Below are 12,300 nucleotides of genomic sequence, written 5' to 3' on the forward strand. Positions count from 1 at the left end.
CTCAACGAATGATAAATCGGGAGTGGACATATGTCACAATGACCGAACCACTATAAGATTTGATTTGTATTTCTATTTTATTTTTTATTATCATTAATTTTACTTTAATTACTTATTACACTTATTTTTCAACATTTTTGACATAATTTTTCATCGAACAAAAGTTTTCAATTTATTGAATTTTTTTATCGAAACACTAATTCACCCTCTCTCAGTATCAAATTCAATCCTAACAAATATATGATGTCAGTAACGTTACTACGAAGGAACGAATGTTGATGAACAGGAAAGTTGTCATTTTGACCTTATACGTTGAAATATTGTCTATTTATCGAAGGAGATAAAATAAAACAGAGATAAAACCCATGGCGTTGGAATTGAAAACTAAGCATTTAATACTTTGGGGGCTATCCATCCCAAAAAATTCTTCCTTTCCTAATTATTTTTCTTGGTTGACGGACTATTATTTGCGTTGAAGGGTTAATTTTGATTAAACTAGATATTGAAATGGAGTACTCTCCATTTTCAGCAAAAAAAAAACTGTGTTAGGAGTCAGTGATCATATATATGGAAAAAAGGAGAAAAAAATAAAAAATTTTAATATATTGAAGATTTTCTAGTATAGTGATAGCAGCACGACCTGAGGTCGGGAAGAAAAGAAGAATTATATAATCTGAATATATTATTATTAATTAGGTTTTAGAGAAATTCTTTAAAAGTTCTCAAATATAACGAATAAATAAGATATATATATATATATAAATATAATAACAGTTTTTTAAGGACTTTTTATAACATATAAAAAATAAAAAAAATCATGTACCTGCGAGATTTGAAGTCCAATGTTCTAACAACTTAACCATGAGACAGTTGATATTACATTTTCAGATTTGTCTTATTTAAATTAAAAGTAATCAAAATGTCAAAAGAAGAGAAACGTAAGAATCAAAAGAAAATAGAGGAAAAAAGAAAAAAAAATCGAACTCGTGACTAATTTACATAAACACATCCCTTTTAGCTAATAGTGGAGGTGGTGGTGGACTGGGCCCATAATACTGGTGTGGGCCAGGCCATCAGATGATTTCCTGGTGATGCTGACCTGGTCCGACACACCAAAGCGGTTGACACGTCGCCAGTGTGGGAACCGAAAGGGCATGGCGTTGAAAAGCCGCAGGCTCGAGCTAGCGGTGACCAGGAGGAGGAGGATAAGGCACAACGATGATCTTTGTTGACGGCATTCCCTTATCCACCTCCCAAGTCCAGGTTGATCCCTACTCTGTTTTCCAATCTCTACCAAAAAAGAATCGATCGATCTTTTCCGCCTCTCTCCATTTCAGATGGTCCGGGGAAGTGAAATCTTGGCCGCCTTATTGGATCACCCGGCCGTCCTCTCCTCCTCCGATCGCCTCAAGGGCACCCCCGAGAAGAAGGTCTCCTCCGCCGAGCGGCCACCCCCCGGCCGCCTCGTGTACATCTTCCAGAGCGAGTACGCCACCGTCGATCCTGCCCTCGTCCAGGTAAATCGAAATCACCCCCAAAGGTGCCCCCTTTCTCCGATATTTCGACGATTCTTAGTGTATTTGTGCTTTTGGGTAGCTGGTGGGCACGGACGAGGCGACCACGTGCGTCGGCCTTGTGATCCGCTGCAGGAACACTGGAATGTGAGAGCCCCGTGTTGCTTTTCTCACTAGTCATTGCAGAAACATGTACGTGGTGTGCTGGTTCTGATGCGATCGAAGCATTTATGTTGCAGAACCTCCGTCAGCCATATGGATTTTCCTGGCGTCGTCGACAATGGCCTCGCTCAAATGCTATCATCTATTGCCGACAATGACGACGACAGCGACGAAGCTTCTTTCGATGTTTGCTTCGTATTTCGTATTCCATTTTCACTTTTGCCGTTGCTGGCCTTGTCGATTAGCTCCATTTCTGTGTTCATATGTTTTGTGCAGGTTCACCTCATCGGCGGCTTCGATGATGGGCCCAAAAGAGTTTGATTCATAATCTTGTCATCTCGTTTAAGGGTTCTTTTTTCATTCGATCGTGATGATGATAATATAGTAAGCCTCACAATTGTTATTTCTGCTTGCTGCAGCATCCGATCAATGCCACTGTATCGGAAAGAAAACAGAAAAAAGAAGGTTTTTCTTTGCCTCTATGTTCGAAACTAATAGAAGCTCTGCACAATAGCCAGCAAAAGTTTCATTTGCAAACGCTGTGTGTCCTCAGGCACAACACCAAACTAGACTCCTGTGGAAATGCTTGCCCCATCGTCAGTGGCTTTCTGGTAAGTTAATTGTGACAGTAAAACTTGAACATAGTTCAAAAGAGTCCATAAACCATTATACCTGTAAACATGGTGATGTGCATTTCGTTCTCTATGGAGTAACCTTGAAGTATTTCTGCATAAGCCAATTTTGACCAATTTACTATTACATGTAGCTGTCCAACGAAACTTTGAAACTAATCCACACTGATTGTGATGCTGGTCTTGGCACTTGGTGCACAAGCCTCTTCTTATTTAGGATTACCTGTTGTTACCATCACTTCTTTTATTTCTGCATGCTGCATAAGCCAAATTTGAACCATTTGCTATTAGATGTAGTTGCTCATGGAAGTTTGAAACTAATCCATGTTCGTCTAAATTCATAAAGTTTTCGCTGACATTGGATCACCTCTGTAATTGATTGTTCAGGTAGACACTTCATCTGATTCAATTATGCCTGCGAGCTTTGATAGAAGCTCAAGAGGTCCAGATGAGATCGTCAGGAGGATTCGAGTGTCTTTATCTTCTGATGATTCTAATTGGAAAGGAAGGCTATTAGATACTTATGACACCTGTCATGACAGATTTGAGATTGCTCCTTGCACTTGGTACATTCTTTTTATTCATATCATCCTCTTTTGACATATTATCCAATTGTCCGATGATACAAGCTAGTACAATTAATATACAGTAAGACATGTTTTACTGCCTTGTGTTATCCATATACAAGGATAAAAGTTTGCTTAAGATAGGCAGTGTAATAACAAAATTCTCTTGCTAACTATAATCTGCTAATGTGCAGATTATGCTAAATGAGAATAGTAAATCCATATATTATAATAGTGCTATAAAGTTATACTCCAGAGCTTCTAGTGGATCTCAAAATTTTATTTCGACTCCAAATAGTTGGGACATTGGGGTTTGTTGTTGTTTTTGTTTTCTATGCAGAATTTTGTGGTAGCTGATGTATCTTGCTAGTCATATGTGCCCAGCAAGCCAATCACGTGAGTGATTGCACGTGTGATGACCAAGAATCTTTTTACTTATTATATTTTGACATTTATCACTTTATATTGATTATTGCATATATGCATGTATATATTGTGATGTCTTTAGATTCGTGCAATGAGAATCGGATCGTGATTAGATCACAATAATGAGACGATTCACCTTTAAACACAGATCCTAAATAATCCCGGTCATAGGTTACTTGAGAGGGACATCGTGATAACCGGTGTGCTGTATACCCGTCCATATGATAGATGCAGTTGGTCTCATAGTTGCTCGTGTGGGGACACTAGGGATACAGTACAGGTGCTCATTGGAGAATGAGTTCATTGATTTATTCGCTTTTGGAATGTTGGATGGTTGATGATGTATTATTGTCAGACAGCGATTCCATAGTCCTAGTGGTGTATTTGATCCTTAGAGTTGAGACACCAAGAATGTCTTATATGAGTGCTCCACTCTTTGATACCAAACTTATAGGTTTGAATGTCTCAGATCTAGTGCAGTTGGTCATTGGGAGTGGCAATCGACCTTACGAGGACTATTGAGTGTCGATAGAGGATCTTCTACTCTCGGCGTCATGAGAGGAATATCCCATGTCTTCTTGCTTAGACAAATCCCTAGCTAGGGTCATTCGGGTTGAGAGAGAAAGAGTTCTCCGGGAGAATCCGATTAGAGCGAGACTCGAGTAGAAACCGTATGGGTCTGATAGCACCATGCTCGATATACAGTCTTTAGGATATTAGATTGATGAGGGACTATAGGTACATGGTTACTAAGGATAGATATGTACAATGGATTGGATTCTCCTGTATCGTCTGGGGACTACGGTGTAGTGGCCTAGTACGTCCGTAGTCGATGAGTCGAGTGAATTATTACAGGGATAATAATTCACTAAGTTAGAAGGAGTTTTGACAAGTATGACTCACGGCCAGTTCGATATTGGGCCTAGAGGGTCACACATATATGGTAGACATTGTGATTAGAGGTTCGGATATGAGATATCTATCGAAGCCCCTATCTTATTAGATATCCAATAAGCCCATGAATTATTGGATCCCATAAATGGATCCAATAAGTGCCCATGAGAGATTATTGGATAGAGATCTACTAATCTAAAAGGCTTGGGTAATTGGATACAGATCCAATCCCCATTAGGGGATGATCCATTAGTTTTGACAGGGGACCTCTATAAATAGGAGGGATTCAGAGCCTCATACGCTAGAGCCTTTGCTTGTCTCTCCTATTCTCCTCCCCTTCTTAACCTTAGAGCAGGCTTAGAGTTTTGAGGAGCGTCGTCGCAGCCCTGCTGTGTGGATCACCGCTAGAGAGGAGGTCGCTTGACCTCCTTCACCCTCTCCTAAAGATCTGCAAGGAAACATGGATATACGATCTCCCTATGTAACACAATCTACTCTATATACAGTTTTAAGTTTCGTGGATTTTGCGCACCAATCTTTGCACGACAACGAACATCTCTTTAGGAATAGGGGATTTTGTTTTCTTGTTCTTCCGTTGCGAATGTGATGTCGTCCCCAGATTTCCCAACAGTGGTATCAGAGCCAGGTTGTTTGTGCGAATGATTGGTTTTGAACTGCGTGTGTTGTGTTTTGAAGAAGCTTTTGACGTCAAAATCGTTGACGCAAAAGCGAGAAAGGGTCGCAACAGTGCTGCCCTCGATTTGCATACGTGCAGCGCAGTCGCAGGCAGGCAGCACAGGGGCTGCGTCTGCAGCAGTCGGCCGGTGGCTTGCTTGCAGCAGGCTTGCTGCCGGCGGGGCTGGCAGCCCGCGGGCAAAGGCGCCTACGACCGTTTCTCCTGCGGGGTGAGGCGCTGCAGGGCAGCGGTGCCTACCGTCGCGGCTCCCGCGAGCGAAACCCCCTCCCCCCCCCCCCCCCCCCCCCCCCGTAGGGGCGGTCGCCCGGCGGGACAGCATCGCCTGTCGGCGTTGCCCCACGGGCAGAACCGCCCGCGGAGGCGGTGGCGCCCACCTGCAGGGGCAGCGTCGCCAGCGGGCGTGCCGCTCGCAAGCGAGGGCAATGCCCTGCCCTTTGCCGCATAGCCCGCCGCCGCTAGGGTGGCGGCGGCGACGACAGCAGTAGGAAGGGAAAAGCAGAAGAAGGGCATTCTTGGGCAAAAAGATAGTTTTACCCTTGTGAATTTCAAAAATTCTAGTTATGTTTTTTTTTATCCAAATTATGAAAATGCCCTTAGAATTCAAAAAATTCCTTACATATCCCTGATTTGAAAATATTAATTAATTAAAAGGTTTAATTGATTATTATTTTTTATTATTATCTAGTAGTCCTATATGATAATGATTTATATATGTGATGTTTGATGTGAGGATGAGATGGACGATCATAGGGCATGGAGATGTACTGTTGCACACATAAATCTTGATGTGAGTGATTAGGCCTACTGGCTCGGGCCTGACCACATTAGATTGTGGTCCATGATCATCTGGTGTGATTGCTTATACACATACTAGATATGTATATATATTTGCATGCGATGTAGATATATATTAAATATGTATATGTGTGACATGTAATATTAGGAGACCAAATTATAGAAACCTCTCTCTCAATAATATTAAGTCGGTAAACGTGAGACAATTAGATTGACTCACATGGCCTTTTATCGTTATAGGTAGGAACCGATTCCCGGTGTAGGTTGAGTTGGTCGAGTCCCTCGAGGCTCACCTATATCGTGACTCGCTATCTTGCTTACGACATAGAGATATCACCGGTGACTTGAGGACATGGTATGCTTGGTCGAGTCCCTCGAGGGTATATTATCAAATCAGACTCATCTTGTAACGAAGGTGTTGACTTAACCGAGTATCATGGTTGATTCACGTGGCCTTCCATCGTTATATGTAGGAACCGATTATAGAAACCTCTCTTTATAATCTTAGGAGACCATATTAATATTAGGAGACCAAATTATAGAAACCTCTCTCTCAATAATATTAAGTCGGTAAACGTGAAGAAATTAGATTGACCCACGTGGCCTTCCATCGTTATAAGTAGGAACCGATTCCCGGGGTAGGTTGAGTTAGTCGAGTCCCTAGAGGCTCACCTATATCGCGATTCGCTATCTTGCTTACAACATAGAGATGTCACCGGTGACCTGAGGACATGGTATGCTTGGTCGAGTCCCTCGAGGGTATATCATCAAATCAGACTCATCTTATAACGAAGGTGTTGACTTAACCGAGTATCATGGTTGATCGAGTCCCTCGAGACCATGGTGATTCGGAGGCCGAACAGGACGAGAATCACAATGAATTGTGATCGGCAAGAGTTGCCTATCTTTTGGGCTTAATGTGATTAATCGAGTCCCTCGAGGTTACACTAGACGCTAATTGAATCATGATCCCCACTAAAGTCTGCCGGAGACTTTCGTTTCACGTGCTGGGGGTGTCGCATGACTCGCTAGTAAAATAGCGGGAGCATATTAAGATAGAAGCCCATATGTTGATTGTTTATTTCTTGCAAAATCTGCATGTTATTATTTTTGCTACATCTTTATTTTTAACAAATGTCGTATTCAAATCCCTTACATGGCATGCTTGATGTCAACTGCCTCATTAGTCCAAATTATACGGATTGGCTTCGCAAATTGAGAATTGTTCTCACGACGGAGAAAATCGCGTACGTCCTTGATACAGTGATGCCTACGCCCGAGGAAGGGGCAAGCGAGGATAAGATCGCTCTCTACGTGAAGTACATTGATGACTCCACTCTTGCTCAATGCTATATGTTGGGCTCTATGACTCCAGAGTTACAGAGACAACATGAAAAGATAGATCCAGATCCATTCTCCTACATGTTCGTAAATTGTTTGAGGAACAGGGAAGGACTCAGCGATATGAGATATCCAAGAGTTTCTTCTGCGCTAGGATGACTGAGGGGACACCAGTTCAGAACCATGTTCTAAAGATGATTGAGTGGATGGAGAAACTCACAGGTCTAGGAATGGTCCTAGAGGATAACTTGTGTGTGGACATTGTGCTTCAGTCCCTACCAGATTCTTTTTCACAGTTCATAATGAATTTTAATATGAACAAGCTTGAGGTGACTCTCCCAGAGCTCCTCAATATGTTGAGAGAGGCAGAGAGTACTATTAAGAAAGAGAAGCCAGTTCTCTACACTGGTGAGATCAGAAAGAAAAGAAAAGCAAAAAGTCCCTTAAGAAGGGAAAGGGCAAGGACAGACCATGTAAAGCAAAAGTTGCTAAGAAAAACCCAGCAAAGAACAAAGGCCAGTGCTTCCATTGTGGCAAAGATTGACACTGAAAGAGGAACTGCAAAGAGTACCTTGCAGAGAGGGCGAAACGGAAGCTTGGAGAAGCTTCAGGTACATTCATGATCAATCTCCAATTGTTAGATTTTTATGATAGTGCATTGGTATTGGATACCAGTATTGCTTATCACATCTGCAATTTGTTGTAGATTCTGGTAAAACCGAGGGGAGATTGGCGAGAGGAATATTGCATAAAGGTTTGTTTATGCCAGACACTACTTCACATATCATGAATGTAAGTGTGTCTAAGAGGAAACGAGATGATGTGAACAGTGCATACCTGTGACATTGTAGGCTAGGTCACATCCATGAAGAAAGGATTCAAAAGTTGCTAAATGATGGATATCTAGATCCATTCGACTATGAGTCATATGCCACTTGCGAGCCTTGCCTTCGTGAAAAACTGACCAACTCTCTATTTAGTGGAACTGGAGAGAGAGCCACTGAGTTGTTGGAACTCATACATAGTGATGTATAAGGACCCATGTCAACTCATGCCATTAGAGGTTACTCCTACTTCATTACCTTTACTGATGATTTCTCAAGGTATGGATATGTGTACTTAATGAAGTACAAGTCCGAGGCCTTTAAGAAATTAATAGAATATAAGAATGAAGTAGAGAACCAGACTGGAAAGAGTATCAAGACTCTTCGATCAGATCGAGGATGTGAGTACTTAAGTACAGAGTTTACTCAGTTCCTCAAGGACCATGAGATATTATCCCAATGGACACCTCCTTATACACCTCAGCTCAATGATGTGTCTGAAAGGAGAAATCGTACGCTATTAGACATGGTACGACGCATGAGTTTTGCTGACCTACCCATCTCATTCTAGGGATATGCCCTAGAGACCGCAGCTTACCTTTTGAACAGAGTTCCAACTAAGTCGGTAGTATCTACACCATATGAGATATGGAAAGGGAAGAAGCCCGATCTTAAGATTATTAAGATTTGGGGCTGTCCTGCCTACGTTGAAAGACAACCCCGATAAGTTGGAATCGAGGACAGAGCGGTGCAAGTTTGTGGGATACCCCAAGGAAACTTGTGGGTATTATTTCTATCATCTTGAGGACCAAAAGGTCTTTGTAGCTAAGAAAGCAATGTTCCTTGAGAAGAAACACATTCTTGGCGGAGACAATGAGAGCATGATAGAGTTGAATGAGGTTGGAGAACCTAGCTCAAGCACCACTCTACAGCCCGAGTCTGTTCAGGTACCTAACACACAAGTTCCAACTTTGCGTAGGTCCGACAGAGTATCCCATCCTTCTGAGAGATATGTGGGACATATTAGAGGAGAGGATGTTGAGGATATTGATACTCAAACCTATGAGGAGGGTATTATGAGTATAGATTCCGGGAAGTGGCAAGAAGCCATGAATTCTGAGATAGATTCTATGTACTCCAACAAGGTTTGGAACTTAGTTAATGCGCCCGAAGGTATTGTACCCATCGGTTGCAAATTGATCTTTAAGAAAAAGATCGGAGTAGATGAAAAGGTAGAGACCTATAAAGCAAGGTTAGTGGCTAAGGGGTATCGTCAAAGGCAAGGTGTTGACTATGACAAAACCTTCTCACCCGTGGCAATACTAAAATCCATCCGAATTTTATTGGCTATTGCAGCACACTATGATTATGAGATCTAGCAGATGGATGTGAAAACTACGTTCCTCGATGGGAACCTCGAGGAGGAGGTGTATATGATACAACCTGAGGGATTCGTGTCCAAGAACTTCCCAGATAAGGTGTGTAGGTTGCTTAGATCCATTTATGGACTAAAGCAAGCTTCCCGAAGTTGGAACATAAGATTTGATGAGGTAATCAGATCTTATGACTTCGTTAAGAACGAAGATGAGCCTTGTGTGTACAGGAAAGTAAGTGGGAGCGCTCTCACCTTTTTGGTGTTATATGTGGATGACATCCTAATCATTGGGAATGACGTAGGAATGCTATCCACAGTAAATGCTTGGTTATCTAGACATTTCTCTATGAAGGACTTAGGGGAAGCATCCTATATCTTGGGGATTCGAATCTATAGGGACATATCCAAAAGGATGCTTGGCTTGTCCCAATCCATGTAATATAGAAACTATTATCAAAAGGTTTGGTATGGAAAATTCCAAGAGAGGTCTCTTACCGATGAGACATGGGATATCGCTTTCTAGGAGTATGTCCTTAAAGACTCTAGAAGAAAGGGCGAACATGGATATGATACCTTATGCCTCAGTGATAGGGTCTATCATGTATGCCATGCTATGTACTAGGCTTGATATAGCTCATGCTCTGAGTGTCACGAGCAGGTATTAGGCGTATCCAAGCTTGGAGCATTGGAAAGTAGTAAAGTGTATCCTTAAGTACTTGAGAAGATCTAAGGATCTTTTACTAGTATATGGAGGTAGTAGCCTCAAGGTTGAAGGCTACACAGACTCGAGTTTTCAATCTGATGTCGATGATAGCAAGTCGAATTCGGGGTATGTGTACACCTTGAATGGAGGAGCAGTGTGCTGAAAGAGTTCTAAGCAAGATACTACTGCTGACTTGACCACAGAGGCGGAGTACATTGCTGCATCAGATGCAACAAAGGAGGGAGTCTGGGTGAAGAAGTTCATCACAGATTTGGGAGTCGTGCCGGATAGTGAGGAGCCGATTTCCTTATATTGCAATAATAATGGGGCGATTGCTCAAGCGAATGAACCGAAGTCTCATCAGAAATCTAAGCATTTTTGAGGAGGTTCTACCTTATCAGAGAGATCGTAACCCGACGAGATGTAGCAATGGAAAGAGTTCCATCTAAAGATAACATTACAGATCCACTAACAAAGTCGTTGTCTCAGATTGTCTTTGAGCGTCATAGGGGTCTGATGGGGATCAGACACATAGGTGATTGGCTTTAGGTCAAGTGGGAGATTGCTAGTCATAGGTGCCCAACAAGCCAATCACGTGAGTGATGACACGTGTGACTTGACACAGAATCTCTTTGCTTATTATATTTTGGCATTTATCACTTTATATTGATTATTGCATATATGCATGTATATATTGTGATGTCCTTGGATTCGTGCAATGGGAATCGGATCGTGATGAGATCACAATAATAAGACCGATTCACCTTTAAACACAGATCCTAAATAATCCCGGTCATAGGTTACTCGAGAGGGACATCGTGATAACCGGACAGACTGGTGTGCTGTATACCCGTCCATATGATGGATGCAGTTGGTCTCATAGCTGCTCGTGTGGGGATACTAGGGATATAGTTCAAGTGGTCATTGGAGAATAAGTTCATTGATTGATCCGCTTTTGGAATGCTGGATGGTTGATGATGCCTTATTGTCAGACAACGATTCCATACTCCTAGTGGTGTATTTGGTCCTTAGACTTGAGACACAAAGGATGTCCTGTATGAGTGCTCCACTCTTTGATACTAAACTTATAGGTTTGAATGTCCCAGATCTAGTACAACTGGTTATTGAGAGTGGCAATCGACCTTACGAGGGCTATTGAGTGTCGATAGACGATCATCCACTCTCGGCGTCATGAGAGGAATATCTCATGTGTTCTTACTTAGATAAATCCCTGGCCAGGGTCATTCTGGTTGAGAGAGAAAGAGTTCTCCGGGAGAATTCGATTAGAGTGAGACTCGAGTAGAAACCGTATAGGTCTGACAGCACCATGCTCGATATATGGTCTCTGGGATATTAGGTGGATGAGGGACTATAGGTACACGGTTACTAAGGACAGACAGGTCCAATGGATTGGATTCCCCTGTATCGTTTGGGGACTACGGCGTAGTGGCCTAGTACGTCCGTAGTCGATGAGTCGAGTGAATTATTACAAAGATAATAATTCACTAAGTTAGGAGTTCTGACAGGTATGACTCACAGCCAGCTCGATATTGGGCCTAGAGGGTCACACACATATGGTAGGCATTGCGATGAGTAGAGGTTCGGATATGAGATATCCGTCGGAGCCCCTGTCTTATTGGATATCCAATAAGCCCCTGAATTATTGGATCCCATGGATGAGATCCAATAAGAGCCCATGATAGAGATCCACTAATCTAAAAGACTTGGGTAATTGGATGCAGATCCAATACTCACTATGGGAGGATCCATTAGGCTTTGATAGGGGACCTCTATAAATAGGAGGGATTCAGAGCCTCATAGGCTCTAGCCTTTGCTTGCCTCTCATATTCTCCTCCCCCTCTCCACCTTAGAGCAGGCCTGGAGTTTTGAGGAGCGTCATCGCAGCCCTGCTGTGTGGATCACCGTTAGAGAGGAGGACGCTTGACCTCCTTCACCCTCTCCTAAAGATCTGTAAGGAAACACGGATATACGATCTCCCTAGGTAACACAATCTACTCTATATACAGTTTTAAGTTTCGTGGATTTTGCGCACCAATCTTTGCACGACGACGAAATCTCTTTGGGAATAGGAGATTTTGTTTTCTTGTTCTTCCGCTGCGTATGTGATGTCGCCCCCAGATTTTTCAACATATCTGACTCTAATTAAAATATCACTCTTGTTTTTAGTAATTTGATATCAAAGGAGTCTTCAAGGTTTATACATTTGCCAATGTGAAAAGATGCTCTGGTAAAAACTTTGTGTTGTGTTTATATTGCATAAAGATGCCTCATGATATGGCTAAGGATACAAATGTTTCTACAAAAGAATAAGTTTCCATTAATGTAAAGCATTATATTAATTGTGAGCGAA

General features: G+C 42.2%; 1 protein-coding gene across 3 annotated transcripts in view; it reads left to right on the top strand.

Moving 5' to 3' along the window:
• Positions 1-1,106: 1,106 nt before the first annotated feature.
• LOC103973239 (protein N-terminal asparagine amidohydrolase) overlaps positions 1,107-12,300 on the top strand; it is a 12,416-nt gene continuing 1,222 nt past the window's right edge. Inside the window, exons 1-7 of one of the 3 annotated variants that reach the window (XM_009387744.3) lie at positions 1,107-1,263; positions 1,338-1,517; positions 1,597-1,661; positions 1,754-1,862; positions 1,953-1,991; positions 2,096-2,287; positions 2,696-2,874. In XM_009387744.3, the coding sequence (XP_009386019.2) occupies positions 1,219-1,263; positions 1,338-1,517; positions 1,597-1,661; positions 1,754-1,862; positions 1,953-1,991; positions 2,096-2,287; positions 2,696-2,874 (809 nt within the window). In that variant the 5' untranslated portion in view covers positions 1,107-1,218. Of the gene's footprint in view, positions 1,518-1,596; positions 1,662-1,753; positions 1,863-1,952; positions 1,992-2,095; positions 2,288-2,695; positions 2,875-12,300 lie in introns of all 3 variants that reach the window. The other 2 variants (XR_010485197.1, XM_065099394.1) reach the window with 2 other exon arrangements.

The sequence above is a fragment of the Musa acuminata genome, chromosome BXJ2-3 (assembly GCF_036884655.1).
Source record: "Musa acuminata AAA Group cultivar baxijiao chromosome BXJ2-3, Cavendish_Baxijiao_AAA, whole genome shotgun sequence".
Lineage (NCBI taxonomy): Eukaryota > Viridiplantae > Streptophyta > Magnoliopsida > Zingiberales > Musaceae > Musa > Musa acuminata.